This window comes from Hippocampus comes, unplaced genomic scaffold, assembly GCF_001891065.2.
Source record: "Hippocampus comes isolate QL1 unplaced genomic scaffold, H_comes_QL1_v1.1 scaffold174, whole genome shotgun sequence".
Classification (NCBI taxonomy): Eukaryota; Metazoa; Chordata; class Actinopteri; order Syngnathiformes; family Syngnathidae; genus Hippocampus; species Hippocampus comes.
In genome coordinates, this window is record NW_017805983.1 from 2,430,670 (window position 1) to 2,456,312 (window position 25,643).

At 41.9% G+C, this 25,643-nt stretch overlaps 1 protein-coding gene across 2 annotated transcripts in view; it reads right to left on the reverse strand.

Moving 5' to 3' along the window:
* Window positions 1-2,141: 2,141 nt before the first annotated feature.
* ncam2 (neural cell adhesion molecule 2) overlaps window positions 2,142-25,643 on the reverse strand; it is a 187,315-nt gene continuing 163,813 nt past the window's right edge. Inside the window, exons 9-18 of one of the 2 annotated variants that reach the window (XM_019891215.1) lie at window positions 21,393-21,543; window positions 18,522-18,709; window positions 18,320-18,416; window positions 17,686-17,859; window positions 16,073-16,192; window positions 14,684-14,805; window positions 14,425-14,599; window positions 8,027-8,231; window positions 7,678-7,717; window positions 2,142-4,770 (exon numbers count right to left, since the gene is read on the reverse strand). In XM_019891215.1, the coding sequence (XP_019746774.1) occupies window positions 4,714-4,770; window positions 7,678-7,717; window positions 8,027-8,231; window positions 14,425-14,599; window positions 14,684-14,805; window positions 16,073-16,192; window positions 17,686-17,859; window positions 18,320-18,416; window positions 18,522-18,709; window positions 21,393-21,543 (1,329 nt within the window). In that variant the 3' untranslated portion in view covers window positions 2,142-4,713. The remainder of the gene's footprint in view (window positions 4,771-7,677; window positions 7,718-8,026; window positions 8,232-14,424; window positions 14,600-14,683; window positions 14,806-16,072; window positions 16,193-17,685; window positions 17,860-18,319; window positions 18,417-18,521; window positions 18,710-21,392; window positions 21,544-25,643) is intronic. The other variant, XM_019891213.1, reaches the window with a different exon arrangement.

Here is a 25,643-nt window from a genome sequence, read left to right on the forward strand (position 1 = left end):
CTTCTACTTCCCGAGTTGGGGGAGTTGTTTAAAAGTAACACAGAGGATGAAGATTTCATTGGATTTAGTGATTTGGAGTGAAACTGATAGTTTGGTAAACTTGTTAGCATGTTCTTTATGCTAGAGTTATCTGAATAACTCTTAATATGTTACGTCGTTACTGACATTACCAGGCATGTCAGTCATGTAACGTTAGTATACCGTACACTTATTCAGTCTCTTGTTCTCTATTTTATTTTTATATTAAATTGCCTTTCAAGATGACATGTATGTTTTTAGTGTTGGATTTTATCAAATAAATTTCCCCAAAAAATGCGGTTTATACTCCAGTGCGACGTATATATGTTTTTTCCTTCTTAATTGTGCATTTTTTTGGCTGGTGCGATTTATAATCCGGAGCGACGTATAATCCGAAAAGTACGGTAATTCATTTTTACAAGCAACTCCACTTTCCGCTCTGTGTCAAGGTCCAAATTGTGACGATATCAAATGAATGATTTGTGTATTAATAGAGATGTATTGATGAATTAAGTAACTGCCAAAGAAAATGGTCATATTCTGATAAATTGCTTCTGTTTTGATATGAATGTTGACATTCTGCTGCTGTTCAGTGCAGGGGCAAACACTTTGTATTTTCTGATGGGTTTCGGTGTCCCCGAAAATCTTTCGTATTTTGGTGTGCTTGATAAATTGAATTTGTTTTTCAAGCTTCCTTTGCATCCCTCAATTTTTCTGTTTGTGGCCCTCGGACGTAAGAGTTTGGACTTTGTTTTCGGTCTTCATGTGGTCGTTGTCTGTACCCCTTGTTATTAGCCTTTATTGATTTTTCTTTTGGCTTATCTTAAAAGGAACACATCCCTCCACTGGTTGCTTGTGCTGATCATTGATAATATTAAGATTCTACTATTTGTTTTCAAATTTCTAAATCACAGGTGTCAAACTTGATGTTTTTTGCTGAAATACCAAAATTGCAAATTGTCTTTTGATATTTTTTTGTTACCAATCCTCAGTTTTCACTGGCCTTTGATTTCAACACTAGTTCTTTTTTGTTTGTAGTGAATGTTTAAAAAACATTTTTTTGGTCAGGGTTTATTCATTGTTGCAAAGATGATCGCCAGACATTCCCAGACAGTTTTAATGATTCCAAACAAACTGATTGAGACCATTGAAATGATTGTGGAGTAACTTTATGATCGTTTGCAACCTTGAACAAACCCTGACGAAAAATAAACATTTGCAAAGCTTCGCTGCTCAGTGAGATACGGCCTTTACAACGATCCCTTTTTGTAAACACTTGGGTAACATAGGCTCGTATCTCAGCATTGTCTGACTCTTCTTTTTGGTTTTTGAGAGCTCACGTGTCATCAAGGCGAGATTTCCACTTTGGAGCAGTTGTTTCAAGATGAGTGGCGCTTGTGTATGGTGCACGGTGTTGACGTTACGAGAGCAAACCACACACACAATACCGCTCAAACTCTTATATGCCCAACTTTTTTTCCTTTTCTTTAAGATGTGTGGGATCTGTCATAGATTTAAGAACATGAGGTTTTCTTTTTCTATTACTGGTCCCAAAATATGGAATGACCTGCCGGTGCACATTAGACAAGCACCTTCGCTGTTCTTTTTTAAAAAAGGGATAAAAACTGATTTTTATTCAGACTCAGGCCCTTATTTTATTGTGTTATTATTTTTTTAATGATAACTTTAAAATGATGTTACGTTCCATTGTCACATTCAGTACACAGTATTCCACTTGTTGCATGATGGCACTCAAATGTGTATTGTTAAAACAATGCCACACAAAGAACACCATTAAAATAGTGTCAAATAGCTCCATTTTACTTCCTTTCCATTTCATTTCACTTGGCGCTCATGCTTCACTTGGATTTGTCATCCAGGCGGGAAGCATCAATTTAGATGCAACACAGCTTCTGTTTGAAATAATGGTTGCTTGGGAATGACCCTGATGAAAATAGCACTTTGCCCTCCGGCGAAGAGAGCAACACAATTGTCTGCTGACCGGTTTAAAAAAAAAAAAAATGAGAAGAAAAAGGCAAGGGCTGTGGTGCGTGTTGCCGTGTTGGCTTCCATGTCGTTGTCCTTGAAACACCTGAGAGAAAGAGTCACATCTCAAAACATGGTCTCTTCTACCAGGACATGTTTATTCACAGCTGCAAATGACACAAGTGTTGCACAGGTACATAGAGAGAGACATCAATATTCCCACTTCCTGCACAAAAGCACACTCAGCAGGGAAGGTCCAAAAGGGTGCAAAAGATTTGGGAACAAAGAGGACACGCACTGTACACTGAGATCACACGCACCCATTGAACACCCTGCCCGCCCTCGACAGAAGAGGACATGGTGGACTGGTCACAGGAGGAATGAAGAGTAAATTTCCGACATCAAATACAAAAAGAACACGTACAAATCGTAACACCAGCTAGGCACTGTTCACTCGCAATTTACAGTCAGCGTGATAGGCAGAGGAACCACGACATGGACCGTCCTTAAGATTCAGGTGCATTGGCTTTCTGTGAGAAACCATGTTCGGACATTAAAAAAAAAAAAAAATAGTCGGGGTGGCGAGTGTTGTTGTGCTGGCAGTCACTTAAGCGCTGCAGCCTGTGAAAGTGAATTACTGTCCATGAGTGAATATTCGGCGAGTCACATTCATGGGAGGTCATGGTCATCTCACCATGCTTCAACTCAAAAATACAGCAGAAAAACAAACAAAAAAAACACAACAAAACAGAATCAGTTGCCAAAGATTAAGTTCAATTTAGTTTTGAAATTAGGAGCGTTCCGAAGGGCATGCAGATGCAATAGACAGACATGCAACCCAGTGCATGGAGATTATTCATCTGCTTCCGCACGTACAAAACACAGTTGATAATAAATGCATTGAGCTGTATGCGGTGTGTCGGAAAAGCTCTCGGATTGGTGTCACAAAAGCGATCTCCGAACCCAAAGTACAAGTTTTCTCTTTCAATGTAGTCCAGACGATCAACAGCATGTCCACAAAGAGATCCTGCTGTGCTTTATTCAAGGCCAGACAACTAATGGCTGCTTCGGTCTGACCACACGGCTGCTCACAATACCCTGAGCATCTGACAGTTTCTTCCTTCTGACCTTGCAACCTCCCCCGCCCGTGTTCTCGAGCTCAAGGGGGTCATCAAGATGCTTGAGGATGCGGACGACATCAAGATGGCTGTGATGACGGCACTGCTGAGGATCCTGGAAGAATCTTTCCAGGAGTGCATGAAGGAATAACAGACAAGGCTGGGAAGGTGCATTTCAAATTTTTGAGGGGAAATTTGTAGCTTGGATTTGGAATGTTTTTGTGACACCACCTCATATGTCAGCATGAATAATCACCCCATCAGCGTGCAGTTGTGCTGATGTTCTTGTCATTGTTTAGTACATTTTCCACAGTTCACAGCAGCGCAAAAACATTCAGCTCCCAAAGAAATACAAACATGATCCAGAAGTGTGTACTGACACTACGGGAGGGAACAGATGTTATTACTTTCTTCAATTGAAATTTGCTTTCGGCTGCTGATTTGACTTGACAATCAAAGTTGAACGAGCACTAAACTTTGGACCAAATACAACATGACAAAAATAAGAATCTGCCTTTTGAAAAAAAAAAAGTCACATCCTTTGTGGTGTATTTACATAAAAGCTCTGCAAAATATTTTTTTCTCACCTATGTACAACACATGACAATGTCAGCGAGCAGACCGACAAAGGAAAAATATTAAGGAGACATCAGAGGCACAGGGCGCAAAGACATCAAAGTAAATGTTGACTTGTGTCTCCATTCCGAGGTTCCCTGCATTTCAGTTCTTCCAACAAAAAGCTTTGATCGATCAAAACATTCACAGTTCAAGCTCCCAGGAGGAGACCGACATAAAAAGGAAAAAAACAAAAAAAAAAAAACATCCAGCTGTATGATGAGAGATGACACGAGATGACAAAAGTGGCAGCAATACTCATTGTCAATACTTTTTTAAAATACTTTGTTAAAACAATAAACTCAACGCACATATGCTACTTGACACAATATTCTTTTTTTTTTTGTCCTTTTTTTTTAATGCTATTGAGATGCTTTTTCTTCCCCCTCTGGCAACACACAACGCTTTACCCTTTTTGAGGACTGTTCTGTAGAAAATAGGTTTAACGTTCCTTACTGAAGCTAATAACCTCGCCTGGCCTGGCCCGGCTAAGACAGGCAAATTAAGAGGTTGACATCATCGGTATACCGGGATGTGCGTGTTAGTAGTGTGAGCTTGTGTTGCTAGAATTGCCCCCAAGTGTGACGGTGAGAGGTCAGCTGAGGTGATGGGGGTGGGGGGTGGTTATGACTGAACTGTGGTTTCTTTGGGTATGAAACACCCTGTGGGATGGCGCTGGAGGGTGAGGGGGACTCTTAAAAAAAGCATCATGTGAATCATAACCAGACACAACAAAACAAGAAATATACAATCATTTTTCACTGATGTCATGTCAGCACCCACGCTTCAATCTAGTATTTCTATTTACACATGCCTCTCACTCATATTTCTCTCCACTATGCTCGATTGCTGTAGGTTCTCTAGGTTTTGGTCTCGTGATCCGAATTTTCTTGTGGGCACAAAAGAGGGAGCCCCCTTTTATGCTTTGCTGTCTTCCGGCTTTGCGTGGATGCTGTGGTCGCCCTGCAATTTGATTTCAATCGTATCCGGCTTGAGAGACTCTTTGCCATTTTCCTCCTTCAGCGGCAGTTTCCTGCAAGTTGAGAGCACAGCGTGCAGGTGACAGAAGTGCCAGTGAGCATAAACTAAGAGTGTGATGGGAAGACGGAAATGATTTGCGCAGGCAAGGAGGATGTTCATGAGACGCATGGTCGCATGAGTCACAGACAGGAATCAATGGAAAATGGCCGGAGGAGGCTCACTTAATTGAAATGAGAACACAGCACTGATGGAAGCGCATGTGAAAAGTTCACATTCATTCTTCTGCTCGGACAGACAGAATCCTAAAATGGACTGTCAGTCAGCATGGCTTTGCAGATAATGCGCAGATGTATCTATCGATGTCCCCAAGTGACAACAGTTCAATGAAGCTGCCGTGTCATTGTTTCATGAACACATCGGCAAAAAAAGGTTTATGCTGTCATTACCTATGGGTCATAACAGAAGACTTTAACATCCATGTGGACAACAATTTGGATAAGTTTGCTAAAGAACCTTCGACAAACTGGAAGAGTCCTAAAATGGTTCAGGTCCCTCTTGAAGGAAAGGATTTATTTCGTGGCTTTGGAAGTTTTAAATATGATCGAATGGCCATGACATGCGGGGTCCCTCATGGGCTAGTCATTGAACCCTTTCTTGGTTAGCCTGTATATGTTACCCTTGGGTCAAAATCTTCAACACGCCAATGTTGGCTATCATGGCTATCCAGATGATATGGAGCTACACCTGTCAACCTTGTACCCAAGTGACAACAGGTCAGTTAAGGTGCTGTGTCACTGTCTAAAACAAATTACTAACAGAATGAAACAAAAATGTTCGTCAATTTGACCAAAACAAAACTGAGGTAATTGTTTTTGTCAATAAAGTAAAGAGGATTGCTCTTAGGAAACACTTTTGAGTCACTCTTTTGAAAGACTAAAGACCAAGTCTGAAACCTTGATGTGCTGATTGATTCGGCTCTGACTTTTAGCAGTGAGATCAAATGAAACACTAAAACAGGCTATTACCAACTGAAAAACGTATACAGACTGAAGGGTGTCATGCTCCAAGCATACCAAGAGTGACCATGCTTTTTTCTCAAGTGGACTTGATTATTGGAACAGTTTTCTTTATTGGACACCCTCAGGCAGGAGAGCATCAAATGCTGCAGCTCGTGTTTTGAGCAGAACAAAGAGGTCAGAACATATCACTCTTGTCCGAAACACTTAACACTGGCTCTCAGTCAGCTGTAGGATGGATTTTAAAATTCTGCGATGGTCAATAAATCACTCAGTGACTTCGGTCTTGAATACATGAAAGAAATACTCCTGGATTAGAAACCGGGTATAAGATTCTGGGGTCAGCAGACTCGGGTCAATCAGTGGTGCCCAAAGTTCAAAGCAAACATGGTGAAGCAGCATTGAGCTGTTATGCTACACACAAAAGGAATGAGCATTCAAAAGAACAGAAGTTAGCCCCAAGGGTAAATGCTTTTAAGTCCAGGTTCAAAACTATGAAGCCCTTCACCCACTCCATAAGTATGATTGAGGTCTGTTTGAGCATTTCTATAATCAATTTGCCCAAAATAATGCCCTTGCTCTGTACGTTCTTTGAGATTTTTTTCTACTTTTTATTTCTCTACTTTGCTATTGAAAGTATTGAAATTGTTTGTCTTTAAATTTTGTTTTCTAACTATGTGAAGCTCATTGTGTGCTTATGCATGAAATGTGCTCTGTAAATAAAGCTGCCTCGCCTTTCCATCTCTTCAAACTATACATAAAAGCAAATATCATATTCGCAGCAGCAAGGTTTAGCTTCCCACTCAGGTTTGTGAGTATTCTACCACCTGTATTCTACTACCCATTTCTAAAGACATTTGTGCTGAAATGAAATATAACTTTTGCTCTATGCAGTATACACACACCCGTGAAGAACCCCGTGCCTGGTTTTGGCTTGGAGCTCCCCGAAATGACTAGTTGTGCGACCCCTGTGAGTCGGTCCATATTGGGCGTAACTTTCAATGTGGTGCATTCAGTTCTACACCAGTTGAAACTACAACCAAATAAAGAACACATTTGTAAAGAAATATTTGCCTGGCAGTGTCCATCATAACTGAGTGTTACCGTTGTGAAAGCAGAATTGATGCATCCACAACAAAGTATTGGCACTCATTAGATCGTACCTAATGAAATGGCCAGTGTTTTATCATATGTTCACGTTCTCCAAATACATTATTATTAATGCGTGTCACAAACTTCCTTGAAACAAGAAAAGTGACAATACTGTATAGGAGTGGTGGTGGCGGCGGCGGTGGGGGGGGAGGGTGTCTAATAAGCACAATTGCCAGTCGGCCTCAGGGAGTTCCTCAGCGCTTGATTGGAGGATATTAACGTTGCCGCACAGTGGAAGCAATTTCATGTTTCATTAGCTCATGCGCACGGCGATTGGACTGGCGGTGTAACCTCTCGTATCCTTCTTTGGTTCGTGCTTTGTCCACATTGATTCATTAGTGATGCAAATATAGGATCCGTCAGCGGAGTGGCATTCCTCAATCAAGTTCTATGTTGCACATAAATACGAAAGGACACAACTACTTATTACACTGTGACTTATCCTACTTTTTCACATGATGCGCGACGGTGTTAAACCTGAAGCAGAGCCAAGATTGCAAACAAAAGTTCCCATAAAGCCACTGTAGCAATGTACAGTAGTTTTTTGTTCATTACACAAAAAACTGAATGACATGTAGAAAAATAGCATGAAAGTCAGCCTTTTTGAAACATGCACAATTACGCCCGTAATTGAATAATGAAAGCCGAAGAAATAGATTACGGTGGAGTCAAATGATCAAACAGACTGCTTGATGAGCGACCGATGTGAACATGTACATGCAAACTGGACACGCACGCACCCACACACACACGATGAGATCTGAGTGAAAAAGACATTATCAGAGACATACTGTGGTTGAAAAGGTGGTCAGGCGGCTGTTGTAGGTGCACCTAGACGGCAAAAAGAAGGCTTTTTTTCTCATTCCCTCAAAAATAGAGCTTGTACAAAACAATGAAATTTCACCGGCTAGCCAGATTGCTTTGAAAAGTTGAGCGCTTCACAGAAGGATTTGATTGGTTTCACTTTTTAAAGCAGGTCACTCAAGACGTGTGCTCATTTGAAAAATAACCCCTAAAGTTCAGGTTGTGACCCAAAGGCCGTGACACCCACAGCAGATGCTCCCTCTGCAAGCATGAATGAGTCGTTGACATTGATACAACCCTGAGTCGCCACCCTGTGAGAAAGAAAAATACACTCACAGGTAGGCGGCCTTGCCCTCCTCCATTTCTTTGCCTTTGCCACCGGTGACTGTATTTTTGCTGCACAGTGTGCGTGTGATGCACATCAGCAGGCCGCAGTGCCGCAGGAAGAAGCAGCTGATATCCACCAGGACAAGCAGCAGGAGAAGTGCCCCGAGGCCAAGGCCCACCACAGCCCCGAGGCCCAGGCCGTTGAAGAGGGATTCTGCTCGCACAACACAGACAAAGCACTGTGAGATGGCGCAAGAGGTCAGCAGTTGACAATGTCGATTTAGTGCCGCTCGGTTTTTAAATTGTTGTTCAGTCACACTATTATATATATTTTTTTCTCTGTTTCCTCAGAGGGAGCTCTCTGCGGCGGGAGCTGCTGTGGGTCGTGGTCTTGTCCCGTGGGGTCCCTGATTGCCGTGTGTGCAGGTCCTTGGTGTGTTGCTACACCGGGGGATCCTTGTCGATGGCATGTGGCCACTGTCTGTCTACTTTCCAGTCCTGGCGCAGACGGACTCCTTCAGATGGTGTTTTAACTCATGTAAAGCACTTTGGGTTGCATGTTTTGGGATGAAAAGTGCTATATAGATAAAGATTGATTGATTGATTGACTGGCTGGGAAGCCTGGTGAGAGAGGGTCTGGTTGAAGGACAAGGCAGCTCATCCAATCACAGTGGTGACATGCTAATAAACTGAAACTAAAACTAATAATTTCACGCAGCCCACATTCGAAACAAGTTGGAGAAGAGTTTTACAGCAACATACTTTTGGCTTTTACTTTGGGCTTCTTGAAAACACTACTTTTACATTATGCTACATTATGCGCTGTACTTTTACTTTTTATCATGTATTACTTGCGTGATCTATTAGTTATGGTTTATCAGATAGAACTCCCGTCACACGAGTCTGTTAGACCAGTCCAATATGAGTACTTCTGACGATTGACTCCATTTCATCAGTCAAATAAAGCCAGGCGGTCACATGTTGCCAAACAAAGGGCAGGCAGAGAGTCACAACAGCCCTGGACTCACATATAATCTGTGTATTTACAGGCGATGAAAAAAAGAACAGCAATGTCATGTGCTGTCATCTTTCTGGCTAAAATGTCCACATTTCAGCCTACAAAAACTTTACTTCGACCTGAGATTGTTTCACAAGTGCAAACAAAAACTTGTTTGAAGACCATTTCCAATGGTTGAATTTAATTTGTTACTTTATAATTGACTTGATATTTTAAAACAATTCATTTCATTATTGTTTTGATTCATATTATTGTTGGGCATTATCTGAATCTGGACGTTTTTTGTTTTTTTTTAATTATATCTTTGTCGATTTAATGTTCATGATCTTATTGATTAAAAAAAGTTACTCCCAGTACTTGAGTTTTTTTCCCCCAGAATATAACTCCTACTCAAGTCATTACTCGGTGAATTAATTTGTATTTTTATTTGAGTCATATTATTCTGAAGACACAGAACTCTAGCCCTTATTTTATGGACTGTGTCAATCGTCACAATCACAATGACAATGGAGGCAAGGGGTGAGGACATTTCTTGTTTTCAAAATAGCCTTGAAGGAGCACTCCTTTCATTTGATGGTTGTAAAAATGCATGGCTGTAGAGGACCAAAATATAACACTGGACAAATCGTTCATGAATCACAGGAGCCTCTCAATGAACTGGAATATCATAGAAAGATTTCTCTCTTTCAGTAATTCACACAAGGTTGGGCATTCTGTCAGTCCGTCACTGTTTCTGTCAGTGTCAAGCAGAGGCACGTGAGTCCACTCCGTCCCCTGTCGGCGACACGCAGGTGCCGCCCAAGCCGAAATGCAGGCGAGTAAAGAAAAAAACGAAGAAAGAAAAACAACCAGCACACACGCACTCACAGCGTGGTGATTGGTGACGCACGTCATTGAGGTCTGTGGCAGGGAAGGGTACACAACACTGCTTTATGTTTACTGTGTTTGGCAAAACTCGTATTATATAGATTTGTGTCCAATGTCTTCATAATTGTTCCCAAAATCTTCATATTCAATAAATGGGCTTCACTGTTTTTCATCGAAGAACCCAAAAAAAAAAAAAAAAAAAAAACGTTTTCCGTCCTAAATTATTAAAACACACTTGTATTTACCATAAAGGCCCCCAAGGAAATAATCAAGGTGTAAAAATGAGGTTAGCTCAAATAAAACTGTTAATTGCCCTTTGAATGAAAAATCTGTTAAAACATTAACAACCGCATGTGGCTGGACATACATTTTACACTGCATTCTGAATTCACATTCCTAGCTGGAATTGCACTGAGTGGCGACGTGCACACAATTAGATGTAAAGTTCATTCCTGTAGGAGGATGTTTTGGGCTACACAGGGACCCACAGGTCAGGGTGAACAAGTGCCGGCGGCGCTTGAATACTTTGCGATGTGTTTTGCTTGTCTTGGGTCAAACCAGAGAAATCTTTTTTGGATTCTAAACACTTGAAGCACTACATTGCATTTCTTTCGCGGTGTGTTTTCATCATGTGTGAATGTGTACAAATGCAAGGAACAATGTTAATCGCAGCTAAATCCTCATCACTTGGGTCTAAGTCACTTGCCTATTAATTACTTAACTCTGATTATAGTTGCTAAGCAACACAGAAGTGGCTGGTGCTAACGTGGCCTTTTACCTGCTATTTGTTTACATGTTCACCTGTGGCAGGCAAAACGAATGCGAACGTCTGTGGCATTTGGGCATTAGTCCACTGTTATTCATTTATCTTTCTCCTGAGAATCTCCGGCCTAACTAATCGGTTGTGAGTGAGTTTTCACACATGATCTAATTCCTAAAACACCATGCACATTAATTTTTATTTCCATGCTCTATTAACCCTCAATCTGACTAAGACTCCTGATTACTTTCTGAAATATGGCGCCCAGTGCCGTGTCTATCTATTCCTCGGTATCCAAACAAGTCCATACCTGTCCAACCCTGACAACGCAGACTCATTATGCCTCGCCACCAACTGACGGTGACTGGAAGGGTCTGAAAGGAAGCGAGTCCATTAACGATGACCGAATGGCCATTAATTGATCAGGGAGGCAGCAGATGCTAATCTTCAGAGGGATAAAACAGAATCGTTTGAGGACGTGAAAGAGGATTCTCCGTAAGTGTTGGGACGTTCTGCGGAAATCAAAGTTGCCCTGAGAGCTTTTAAAAGGATCATTAACAGAGGGACAATCTCCTTTTGGACCAGATTTAAGCAGGATTCAGCGAGCCCTGATGCAACTAAAGTGCACTCAAGAGCAAACCTAAGGAACAAAATGCTATGAAAGGGCAAATATCTGGTTTGCTCCCCCCCACCGCACCTTTAATGAGCACTTTGAATTCATCACCAACTTCTTACACAACCACTCCTGAATGAACAATTTTACTGAGTACTGTCAACTTCCATATCGGCCCTTAGAACTCCAGACCATGTGACTCTGACACTCACTAGTAGTATGGATAGATAAATAAATAACTAACAACAACAGAGTGACAGCTTTTTCCTCCAAAGATTTGTTGGTCAGGTCACTTGTATCTCAGAGCAAAACTATACTTTTGACATTTTCATCACTTTCGTCACTCCTCACATACCTTTTACTTTTTTCCCCAACTTCTGACTGTCAAGTGTGATGCCCATTCGGTGTGTCGACCTGTTTTTCGGGTGGGTTAACCTTGCAAAGCAGCCTTAAAATATTGTTATATGCTTTCAGTATTTTATATTTCATTGTCGAATCAAAGTTACGTGTAAAATGGGTATATCGTCGCTGTGTATCGTCGTGTTATGTTGCCGAGTGTCGAGCGTCTACTTTGAGAAGTGAGTCGTTTCAGTGTTAACATGGCTGTGCATTACAGCTGCTACATCCAAATAGGATGTTGATTTTGATTTTCTTACTGGTGAACCGTTGCTAAAACTTTCAGGATGAGAGTACGCTTCTGCAATAAGAATTGAATTTACTTTAAGGCTTTCAACGTAATGTAACCAGTGGTTCTGATCATGAAGGAGGGAAGAGTGGTCCCTCCTGTTTTACACATTTTTATTGCCTTCTTAGCACAAACCTTCATCCAGGTTTACTGTTTGTCTAATGTTCACATTTAGAGAAATCTTCCACTCTCCTCCCTGACATCTTTGCTTTGCTCCCGTGCCCGTTCCCACGATGCACCTAACAAGAGAGGACAGTCAATCGAAGACCCGCCTTAAGCCCAAAGCTTCCCAGGTCTTCCAATCTGCTTGTGAGGCAGCGCGCATGCTTGCTGGCCATTTAGCTGGAACAGAAAAACATTGGCTGGATATATTCCAAGCCATCACAAATAGACTCCGGGAAGAAAAGCAGGACTCCTCTGGGAGGGTTTTTGTTGGTGGTGCTCACAGGGGGGGCGGTAATGGAATTACATTTTTATTTCAACAATATATATTTCTGGCAGTGGGGTGAGAAAGAGCAAGAGCATGACATACTTCAAAGCACCACGTGGCGCACACATCAAAGCATCTGTCTGCATTTCTGCATACATGTGCGCATTTGTATGCGTGTGGCTCCAAACTAGCTGGAGGACTTGGAAATGAGAAATTTTTCTGCACATCCAGTTTGTAAAAGTCAAGGCCACCCACAAGTTTCCCACCCGCATGTCAAAACACTAGGGCTACATGGGTGGGGGCTCGAAGAGAGAATCCCTTAACTTATTGGCCCTTAACTCATTCAATCCCAGCCATTTTCACTGGAGCAACCCCCTCAATCCCAGCGTTTTACTGGATTTTGACTGATCTTGCAAGGCCCACAGAATATTTGGTTCTAATGCTATATAAACATGGAGACTACCAAAATAAAGTTTGGACTCTCTTCTTTCAGCAGAAAAAAAACATTGTTTCTATCTTTTTCCATTCTTCAGCAATCGGCATTACAAAATGGCTAAGTTTCATGAAAATGGCGATTCCTGGGCAAAAAAATGGAGAAAAAGAGCTTTTTGTAAAAGCATGCATTTCAAGCACGTGAGGCACCACTGCCACCTATTGGTCGCTTTTTTACATGATTTACATGCCCCAGGGGTTCGTTGAATCGATCTCAGGGGTTCGACGGAGCCTCTGCCATGGAGGTTAAGGTACACCCGACTCAACATAAATTAGTTATGACACGCCCGCTAGGTCATCACTGACTGTAGACGATCACATTACATTGCTTGTCCAGTCAGTGCTGCAGGAAATTTAGTTCGCTCAGTCGTCAGCATGTGACGGTCGTGATCATACCTCGTGTGATTATTTGTTTTTTTTCCAAGAATGTTTTAACACATGCCAACTATGTCGAGCAAAAAAAAAGAAAGTGGTCAGATGAATATGTACAACATGCATCACAGAACGCGACTCAGCGTCCTATCTGCATAATTTTCATGCCAAGTTGAGCAACTGTAGTCTCACACCGGCTAAACTGAAGGAACACTTCTTGAATCCGATTTTTATTTTTCAGTAAGGGTTCGGTGAATGTGCATATGAACTGGTTGGGTTCGGTACCTCTCACAAGGTTAAGAACCACTGCCACAGAGTAATGTTTGGGTGGCAACACTCATGTCGCAGTATGTGTGATGTATTGTAGCGTTACAGAATGAATCAGGCCAAGCGGCAAGCGGGCAACAAATTCTTAAATGAGAACAAAAAGCATGACTGTTGGCCTAACCAAAACAACAACGCTAACCGGTGCATAGCTTAGTCTACAGTTTAATTTCTCCCTTCCCTCTCTCTAGCCCTCCAAAGTCTTCCCTCCTTCTCCCATCACGGCTGCCCCAGATCACAGGAAACCACAGAACTAGTATGTATGTGGAGAGAGCACGTTATGTGTGAAAATGTGCTGCGTGCAAATGAGCATTAAAATAAACTTTTAGCAAGCTGGCAATAAAGCCCAGCAAGGCAGTCTATTAAAGCCTTTGTTTACTCGCTGTTGACCTCTCCCGTCATCCTAGCAAGGGAATTTGCAAACTTTGATGCCATGCTGGAGATGAAAAAACCCAGGCTAGCTTCGCGCTAGCTAGGAGCTGCTACAGTGTAAGAAGCAGATGGATTTAACATGATGGATTGAATAAAGAACACCCTCACTTCCTGGGGGGTAAAGTAAGTTTTTGTAAACTAAAAATTACCTTTCTGGAGGCTGACGTGGCTCTGTTAGCGTGTCAGTATATGCTCCGAATGTTTTCAAAAAAGTAAATATGAGGCTTATAAAATACTTATTATTTACATTACGATCGAATTGGATTTGTCATTTTTTTGGGCTATTAAGTGTTTTTTGGAAATTGTACAATTACTAACAAATTTGTCTTGACTCACTGGTTAATTGGTAAACAAATAGCGAACATGGATTTTGAGTGCAAGTCTACAAAATGGACAACATTACAGGGCTTTTACCTGTGATGTCAGGCTTTTGTGGCATAAAGAACTGGTAGAAGGTGGGCTCTGACAGGCCCTTCACATTGCGGGCTGTAATCTCTACTTCGTATCGCGTGTTCCACTGCAGTGGCTGCAGAGTCGCTAAGTCATTGGAGCCCGGAATGAGTTTGGTCATCCATTGCTCCTCTTTGTCCTGGAATGCAACAAAGACCGACCGATATGAAGTAAAATCGATGGGAATTTGTGTAAATGATGGGGAAAATATGCTGTCACTCACTGTCTTGTATTTGATTATGTATTCCACAATAGGCATTCCTCCGTCATCCTGCTTGATCAGCCCCAGCTTATAGGCTTTCCCCAGTCCTCTCTGCCCATGGACTGCCGGTGGGCTCGGTTCTCCTGAGGGACACACAGGGAGAGGAGGGGGACCAAAAGTCAAAACGACACATCCTTTTCCTCAAAGTAGAGGCGCAAAGATGAGGCCCTATGGTGGCTGATTTGCTAAGTTATAATGATAGTTTAAAAGAATTAAGAGGGGGACTAACTCCCCTGTAACCCAAATTGTTTATAAATTGGAATGTGCTAAGTCTCTAATTTATGCTCATGCAGCAGTTAAGTCAGTCAATATGTATGAAAATCACTGCGAGGCCGACTAAATTAAAAACAGTACCGGTATGTTTGGCTGTAATGTGCGTGTCTTCTTGTGTCATCAATTGCACAAACTAGCGTCATTCATAACCGTGAAATGTCGTATGTCTGGAACCACCTAAAATGAGGACGCCATGGAGTGCAATCATTTTTGGTGTGCATTCACACAAGGCAACTTATAATAATAATAATAATAATAATAATACATTACATTTATAAGCGCCTTTAAAGTCGGCAATTTGCAGCCACGCTGGGTTTGTTTAGTTTGAGCACAGACTTCAATTTGCACAAAAGCATTGCAATGTAAAGAGTCCAACCATCTAATTATCTTTTAGCATTATCAACTGTGAAAGGGGTTTCTCGAATGCCACGCGCTAGATTTTAATTATGTAAGTGCACAAAAGTATTTTCAGCCTTAATTATTAAAAAAAAAACAAAACAAGAAACACTAAATTCGACTTCAAACCACCTTATGTGTCCTCTTTTATGCTGTGGTGTTATTTATTTGAGTTACGCCGTGCTATTGACTGTAAAGGATGGCAGTGAGTTCAGTAAGGACAAAGATCTTGGAAAACACAGCTCAATCAGTTAATCAGCTTGGAGCTGGGCGAGAATACTTTGCTGAAAAAAAGCCTCACATTACATATACATGATGAAGTCTGTATTCTACTCATATTTAGTCATGCTGTATAACCTTCCCATGCCCACAGCGTAGCTTGGCGTCCTTGTAACAATCATCTCCTAGAATTGGAATACTCTTGTATTATTCCTCTCTTCTTAGTTAGATTTGATGGTTAAGGTGTTATTCCTCTCTGTTAGTTGTGTTTGTTCAGACACTTGAAAGAAACAATGTAGAATGCTGTTGAAGGTATTTCCTGCTCAACACAAGGCAACTTGAGCTTGGCAAATAGTGTGAATTATAAAACAATTAACTAACAAATTAATTAAAAAAATGAACCTGCAGTCCATCAAGACAAATTTGGTCGACGTGAAAAAATCTTGGTAGTGAGAGACTTACTGATGGGTAAAGTCTGGAAGGTCTCCATGTGACTGAACTCGCCCTGACCCTTCCCATTGACGGCTGCCACTTGAACCTCGTACGTTGTATTGGGCTCCAGGCCGGTCAGCACCACCGTTGCTGGTGAGACAGAGAAGCGTCACTCGCATGGTGACCACAAACATGAGCGTACAACTTTTCCTGGAGAGAACACGTCTGCTCATAAATATTCACAAGCTTGATCCGGATTCAGCCAATTGCTCAATATCTGCTCATTTGTTGCTCTTCTCCCTGTGCACGCACTGCATATTAAAAATGGAGTGTAAACAGAGCATCTCAATATCAGAGCGCAGTCTGTCACTCGTATGCATTTACATAACCTTCCTTGCGCTGAAAAGCCAACAACGTAATGAGCTCGCCATGTTGTTTTGTCAGTCAGAGCAAATTAAATACTCTGTAATAGGAGCTTGTGCACCACTTCAGCCCTGTAACAAAGTCGGCAATTTGCAGCCACGCTGGGTTTGTTTAGTTTGAGCACAGACTTCAATTTGCACAAAAGCATTGCAATGTAAAGAGTCCAACCATCTAATTATGTTTTAGCATTATCAACTGGGAAAGGGGTTTCTCAAGTGCCACACGCTAGATTTTAATTAGGTAAGTGCACAAAAATATTTTCAGCCTTAATTATTAAAAAAAAACAAAACAAGAAACACTACATTCGACTTCAAATCACCTTATTTGTCCTCTTTTATGCTGTGGTGTTATTTATTTGAGCGACGCCATGCTATTGACTGTAAAGGATGACAGTGAGTTCAGTAAGGACAAAGATCTTGGAAAACACAGCTCAATCAGTTAATCAGCTTGGAGCTGGGCGAGAATACTTTGCTGAAAAAAAGCCTCACATTACATATACATGATGAAGTCTGTATTCTAACTTCTTCCAGCCACACCGGGTCAGATGACATGTTACTTTCTTTGTTTCTGGGATTTGCATGAGAGGCGTACCTCCCCGCCTCTCATTATCATATTGTCTCTATATAGTCTCATGAATGTGTTTCTTTTACGCTTCCTGATTGAAATCTGGACCCCTCAGGAGCCCGAATCGATTCGTAAACTGCAGAAAATAAATTAAAACCCTTCGAAGGAACTGTACATCGCTTCCAGCCTTTATTTGGATTACCAACATTCTCCTCGTCCGAAATTCAACGAACACGCGGGAAAGAGGAGGCCGCTCTTCCCCCAACAATGACAAACTGAAAATAACTATAGTTTTGAAATCAGAAGCCAGTAAAAACAGTTTGTTCAAATATGATTAGGCATGAATTTCTATAAAAAGGGGGGAGTGGTAACAAAAAAGAAAAACCTTAGACTATCTCAATGTTTTTAAAAAGTGAAGACAATTTGTAGTTTTAATAATTTAGCAAGAAACATGAAGTCGATGCATATGGTTTGTTTTTGCGGGCCAAGTAAAAAGATGTGGCGGGTCAGATGTGGCCGCCAGGCCTTGAGTTTGACACGTGTACGAGATGAATAGAGGGAACAACGTTGCATTTTCTTCCATGACGTGCTCTGCATCGGCATCTCAATACTTTTTTCCATACTTTGTTTGTTTCAGTGCTCCACTGAATACTCACTCTGCACACTATGTGATCTGGCATCCTTCCAGTCCTGCGGGCCCACCTCCTTGTACTGGACCAGGTAATAGCCGATGGGCACGCCGCCATGGGAGTCCGGCTTCATGAATGTGACGGTAGCCAAACGCTGGGAGATGGCTGACAGGCGTACCGAGTACGGATTGGATGGCACATCTGGAAATGACACGACCTCAAAATCTTATGGTCTTGAATAAACAACCTGTCTTGTCTCATAACTGTTGTAATCGTGTTTTCTTAGTAGCCTTCCAAAGCACCTTGTTTGCTGCAAGACCACATGTGAGGTCAGCTTTTATTCATTACTTCTGCTATTCCGGGTGATTCAATCTGCACTCAAGATAATTGGAAGGCGCAATCATGTATGAGCCTGCACTACAGTAAATTAGGGTCCACTTGCATAAATAGCGAAGAGAATGGCAAATCAGATGGCTTTGTATGAGATTAGGATATTGTGAATAGAAGTGGTCATGGAACTTTATGGTAATTGCAAATTGAGCCATTACAATTAGCAGCGAGGCAGGGGTTGCAAAGTACTTATACAGCTGTGAAGTTCCATATGTGAGCTGGCCAACTTTGCACATTCTGAACTTCTTTGCAGGCCTCGGCTCACACTCACCTGCCTGGGCCAGAATGAATTCCTGGTATCGAATGCCAATGTTATTGCGGGCAGTGCAGTTGTAACGACCAAAGTCCCTGTCGGACATTGGAGTAACCTGAAAAAAAAAAAGGGAATTTTGATGCTGACGGAAACAGAAAGCAAACATGAAACGACAACGAAAAAGTCGTGCATCCGTGTGCTCATGCTTCTTTGGTCACACCTCTAGTAGAGACTTGCCCATGCCGTTGTGCACCCGCATGTTGATGGTCCCGTCTGCGGAGATGGTGAAGTGCTCCCTCCTCCACAGCAACGTTGCAGGCGGGTTGGACATCACATCACAGCTGATGTTCACAGGGTTCCCCTCCCAAGAATAGTAGATAGTGTGGTTGGTCAAGAACTTTGGGATGTCTGTCCAAAAAACAGACAGTGTGAAGGTCAGCCTCATTTATGTTTCAATGAGTACGTAACCACTGCTGGCTGCATGTGCGATCAAAAACATGCTGTCGGTATTACTTGGTCAGATTGAACCCTCAAAGTAAAAGAAGAATTTCACTCAGCTCCCTGAGCATTATTAAAAGAACCCGATTGGAGCCTCTTCAAACTCACGGCGGAAATCTCCACCATAACTGTCTTCAGGAGAATAAATACTGTATATATAAATATATAAATAAATAAAGGATGGAAGCAGACACTCAATTCCCGCAAATGGGAGAAGCAGTTTTGTGCACATTCCTTTCAGTCGAGTCATGATAGCAGTTTTATTATTGCTCGCAGGATTCCATTAGAAAGATTGATGCCTGGTTCTCCGTCACCAGCGAGGACATGTTATCCCCTCTCAGCCTGCAGTGACTTAGTAAATGAGTTCATTAGTCCGGGTGGCAGCGGTTGCCTCAGTCGGGTCTGCGCCGGAGCCGCTTGTCGGCTGAGGCCACTGCAACAGAACTTACGGTCTAATGATGCATGGAACGCATGCGTGCAGTGTGGTTCAACATGAGGGTGCCGACAACGCCGTCTTTCCTGAGCAATGTGGGTAGCAAAGAGAGAGACAATCAGATGCGGTAAATTCATTTGCTCTCGATCTGCCTCGCTGTTTATTTCATCGTTTCTGAGAGCGTCAGGGCGCCGTGACCAACAAATCCCCATGTCCTCTGCTCTCATTCAAGCAGTGCGAATAATGAACCCAATCCTTCAAAGGCCAATATTCATATCTCGGCGTCAGAGCTCATTAGGTTGGGGATAGCCCACACCGAATGACCTCCAAACAAGAAGTGAAATGGAGGAATCACATTTGATGCAGGGGTGCAGTCGGTGTCGGGTAGACGATGCACAGCAATTTACCTTCCTGGAGGCTGTGAAAGCGGCACACTAGTGAACACAGTGTTGAAAAGTGATGACAACATTATTTCGTTCAGGCCCCTTTTTTTCATGACGATCTATACGTGGCTCTTTGATGACAAAAATACGACATGACGTATGTGAGTTTTTGTTGATGAGACGAGACTGGATGAAATCTTTAGCGCACGGGTCTCAAACTCCGGTCCTCGAGGGATCAGCTCATCAGTAAGTTCTGCAGAGACTGATAACGGCCCTCATCATTTGAATCAGGTGTGTTGCAGCAGGGAGAGACGGAAAACAAGTAGGAAAGTGGCCCTCGAGGACCAGAGTTTGAGGCCACTGCGTTAGTATGTGGTTTTTCTGACGCTCAAAATGTATGACAGCTCTTCATATTGTGCATGTAATCTGTCTGTCAAAAAATATCAGCAATGCCGCTGCAACCTATCTTTGTTTGGTCGCGCCTACCACCTGGCCGGCACGTGGGGCCACACACACACACCGTGACAACACAACACATCTGCGGTCAATAGTCACACAGAAGGACACTCTTTTCAGTGATGGACCAAGGCGACAGTGTAAAACAAAGGGGCTTGGTGGTCGGAAACGAAGAAAAAATATATTGATACACTTTCTGTACAACAGAAAGAACGTAATGCACTGTGGTGGAAACAATACTACCAATCTCAAGCAGCATCTGAAGGCTCTCCATGCTCATATTCTTTCGCAGGTAAATCGCAACTAGTTCTGTTAACATATCGTACTGTAACTGTGTACATTATTTGTTCGCATTCGATGTTAGTCGATAACCGGCTTGTGATGAATTGCATTGCTAATAAAGAGCTAATGTCATGGCGAACGTCAGTTCATTAGCTTGTTGTGTTGTAAGGCACAGTTAGGAATTATAATATAAGTAGGCGATGGAGTATTTTCTGCTATTTAGTTGGATGATGGGATGAAATGCGTGAATTATGTCTCCGATATCACAAATGTGTTTCATATTTATTGTGAGCTGCAGTGAGTGTAAAATCAACTACACTGTCAGAAATGGACTTTACATCATATTTGCACTAGGGATAGGAGTCCCCTCTAGTTTATGTTGTTAAAACGTTGCTCTTATTTTGTTCATTTATTTTGCCTTAAGCGTCATGTTTGTTTCATACTTTTTAGCGCTACTCATGCATTGCTCATATTTTGGGCATGTGTATGTTCATTGCACTTGAGCAGGTTGGTTCCCAGAAATAAAGCCACAACAATTGCCATAGAAAATGTTTTGGTTCTTGTCTTATTGTGGAGTAATGAACACTGTTACCAATGTATCTGTGTGTGAGGCATAATCTTTGTAGATAAGAAAGTCTTTGCTATTCACTGGAAGCCTTGTATGTCTATTTTTAACTAAAACGGACTCAAACTGGACTAAAATGTTTTGGAGTTTTCGTCGACTAAAACTATCTCGAGTAGGAATGACGAAAATGTGACTAAAACTAAAAAGCATTTTTGCTCAAAAGACTAAGACAAAATCTAAAAAGGCTGCCCAAAAACAACACTGTTGGAAAGAATTGAAAGAACAAAACATGATTAAGCGCAGTGGACATCAGTCTTGTTGGTCACAGTGGGTCCAGCATCATGTTATTACATGTTCCTGTTTGCAGCAGCATGCTTATGTTTGAGATACTTAAAGCTACACTGGGAGGAGAACTGCGGTCTGAATCAGGAAACAGTCATGGCGGAAATAATGGAATGTCAAAAAGCCACTTACACTCAATATCCAGAAACATGCTCTTCTGATGCCCTCCGATCCTGCTGAGTGCCTCGCAGTCAAAGCGGCCCAGGTCGGCAAGCCCCACGCTGTTGATTGTCAGCACTGATTTGCCGTGGTGACCGCGCACCTCTAAGCGTCCGTCCTGGCTCTGAGGACATAAAATGTGAGGGTGAAGTGTGTCCCAATCAATGTTCCCTCTTATTTTCCATGTGGCTGAGTATTTACACAAACTCCCAGAGAATTCCTTGGACCACGGCCCGCAACATCCGCGCACTTCTATGGATATGAATGGACTAACAATGCCGCGTACTTGCCATAGCGATAACTGAAGCCACCAGTGACCATTATACATTGCCACTCACTAAGCGAGCCTAACTTGAATATATTTACAGTATATCTCTGCGGTATTCTCAAATTATTTTCTCTCAGTCGGGCGAAAAATGCCACAGTGTGTACCAATAAGTCTGGAAGAAGCGTTAGATGCACATTTCATTGGTAGGAATGTGATAATAAATTGTCAGTAGAGTGGTATTTTGGCACCCACGCATTTGCAGATTTCTTTTCAATGGTTTAAAAAAAGATTTGAATATATTTCACCCTTTTTTTTTTTTTGCCCTCACACCCATAACATTTCTCTATTGCTTTTCGTAGAGAATGCTTATGAGTGTTTACCAGCATTTTTCAAAGAATGTTTTGAGTTTCAAACAAAACAAAACATTTTTTCAGATGCACCTCATTGGTTGTCACGGATTTTCACTATTCACAGGCCCGCCCGGTTCTTAGTCGGTCCATTGTATTGTATAATTCAGCATTATAAGGGATGGTTTTTCAACCTATGAATTAGGAGGGTAGCACGTCATAGTGTGAGGAGGGGATGCAAATAGAAGAAATTAGGACAAGACAGGAGCAGGAAGCCATGCAGTGATAACCAATGCCTGGTGTGAGTAGCTATGCAGTGCCGCCCCCCCTTAAAAAAAAAAAACCTTCATAGAATTTGAGGGCAGGTGAGACGACAGTCCAAGTAGATAAATGGATCGCAAGGGCTGTATGTACTGCAGCAATTAGAGACACCCTCACCAAGCAAGTAAATGCCACAGGCTTGTGTCTCCCGAGATATGCTTGCGAATCAATGACACCACACATGCATGTGAGTCATCCCCGTTAACCGGAGCAGCTATGCAGGCAAAATTAGAATGTCTGAGTGAGATTCGCAAACATCAACAAATTTATGACTATATAAAAATGAGGATATGCATTGTATGATGAACACACTAGATGTTATCCCCCCAAAAATTGTAAAAAAAAAAAACAAAAAACTTTTGTTTCTGGTACATGAAACTCAAAGTAATGGCAAACGCATAATTACGTTTCAAAGAAAGAGAAGATGTCTGAATTGTTTACGAAAATTGAAGTTCAAAGAACGTGGCATGGCAAACGGAGCAAGGTAACATTGAATCCCTTACACGTTCCCCAAATCGCTCTACAATATATATTTTTTCTCAGGATATATCAAAAATAATTATTTACGCCTGCTGTCATGTTTTTTTACTAACTGATAAGCCACCAATCAAAGTGCCACCTGCAGGCTATCGGAGATACTTCTGACATCCTCTTTTCATTACCAACCTGACAGTAGCTTTACTTAGTGGGTATTTATTGCATTCTAGTGTTCTCTTGTGTGTTGTCAAACACATAACCATCCTTGGCGTTGCGCTACGAGACAGAAATGGCTCTCAACAGTAACAGGGCCATGCATTAGGTAGCCACTGTTAGTGCCTGAGCAAATGGACCATTACAATCTGAGGCGATCTTGCTTCGCACTGCAAGAACATGACATCTTGTTGAATGGTGGGTCTGCTGGATGAAAGTAGTTTGTGAGGTGTAACACTGGACTCATGCATATATCACAAAGTAACTACACCTGAAGGAAAATATTACATAATGACACACATCATTACTCTGACTCCCAAGTCAGCGATTGCCATCCTGTTATCTTTGATATCGCCAGAGCCCCCTTTCCGCCGCAATTTCTTTTTATCCCTTCATTAATTTTGATATCTGTTGACTTAATCATGAAATTATCCTCACAGTACGTAGGCACTTCTGTGTTTGGGGGTGTTGTCACTGCATTTTTTGAACCATATATGGTACCTTTTTATTCATAGTTTGGCTGGCCCCGCACCTGATGCGTCTTGTATATCGCTGGAGTCCTCCAAGACATCACTTTTCAGGAGATCCCAATGATTTTTTTTTTTTTTTTAATCCAATGCATGGTCAGACAGAGCAGGCCTTTTTCAACAAATTTCAACACACGATGGTGGACAGACGACATGTATAGAGCTGTGAAAAAACAGGTTTCCGTCCACCGTTAGTGATATCTGAAAATTAGAGCTCAGCACCTATATTGCCCGTTCTTTAAACATGTTGACTTTTTTCAAATACATTGAAACTCCTCTACAACGAAACTTACATAGCCGAAAATACCCCCTAGTGTGAAAAAAATCTTCAAGCATAAAAACCATTCCCACTTTTCTGCTCCCCCTACAATGAAAAATCCCCTGTTGCATTATACGAAATCTTTTTCTCTGCCCTTGCCTCGCAACGAGATTCACTACACCGAAAACAAGCCTTCCACAAAAGTCAAATCCAACCTCAGTCTACAGCGACTCCTACTGCTTAGCTCGGAAATGGCAACAGCAAACACCACAGTGGCTTACACATGCGCAGTAGTACATGAAGTATTTGTTATTGTTAGTTTCAGATGCAGCACGAACGTTGCATTGCTAAAATGGCTACAAAAACGGACCTTTGCAGACCAAGGCGTGAAGAAAAGAAAAGCTTTAACGATTGAAGACAGGATAAAAGTAATAAAAATGAAAGATGGAGGAAGAAATTGATGGAAGTGAAACTGAATGCTGATCGTAAATTTCGCAATTTCTTTCCTGTTTTTTTCTTTCCACATTGGCTATATGAAGTGTCAAATAAATGTATGCTCATACTTATGCACTATTGGAATAAAAATAAAGAGTACACATACGTTTATGTGCGTGTGTGTGTGTGTGTGTGTGTGTATGTGCTTACATCTGAAATAAATTTGCTATCGTGAAAAGTCCCCTGTTGTGAAAAATTTCTTGCTGCAAGCATGATTTCGTTGTATTTTGAGTGCATTACCGCTGTTGGTGGTATGTATACATACATATACACACAAGTGTGTATATGTATGTATGTATGTATGATATTTATTTGGCTACTGAAAATTTGCGTCTTTTTTAATGAATATTGTATTCATTTTATCATTCATTATCTATACAAATTGTGCATTTTACGGAGAAATGGAAAAATGACAATAGAACATTGCCAGTTATTTAATGAAATTTAAATGAGAAATGATATGTATCTCCATCACGATATACTGTATAATGGCCTACTTTATATCGGGAGGATTGTCCATATCGTGCAGCTCCGGCTGTGATGACAAAGCTGAATATGAAATATGAAAGAGGATAAAAGAGAAAAATACAAGGACTCAAAGTGTCAAGAGGGACGTGTATGATGCAGAACACTCCTTGTGAACTTGTCGGATCAAATTTAGCTTGCAGCTACGGTGAAGCGAGGCACATCTGAAAAGTAAGTCAAGGGAAAGGCTTTAGCCAGAGAATGTTGGGAGACTGACTTTATCTGCCACAGTGTTGCCAAGAATAGGCAGACAACACACCACCACCAGAAATTACACAGACCTGTTCACATCATGAACACCAGTCGACTCAAGATTGCTTTTTAGCTGAAACGGTGGCCTCTGGTTCAGAATCAGCTGAAAAACCCGCTTTTAAACTTTACCACAGTTCGCTAAATGGAAGTCTACTGGTTGGTAAAAATGTGGCTTATCTTGCAGCGTGTGCCCGTACGGTAGAAGCAAACATTTTCCCTTGCACGTTGAGCTCTTTGTAATGACCCCAGGTCACCCCAACACTCTTTGTTGTCTCTGCTCTATCCTATTTAGCTTATCGTCACTCTTATCGCAGCGGTACTGTCAGCCAATGAGTTGCAGTGGCTCCCCACTTCACACTTTGACTGCTTACTTCGCCAGCTGGGGTCAATGGGATTGGAGCAGTGCACACGCTCTGAATGCAGAGGATGGAGGGATGGGTGAGGAGGAGGAAGAGAGAGAACACCTTCGAGGAGGGGAGCTTCTGAGTCAGGAAGTGACTGGCTCACACCCTCCTTGCTCACCCCCCCCCCCCCCCCCCC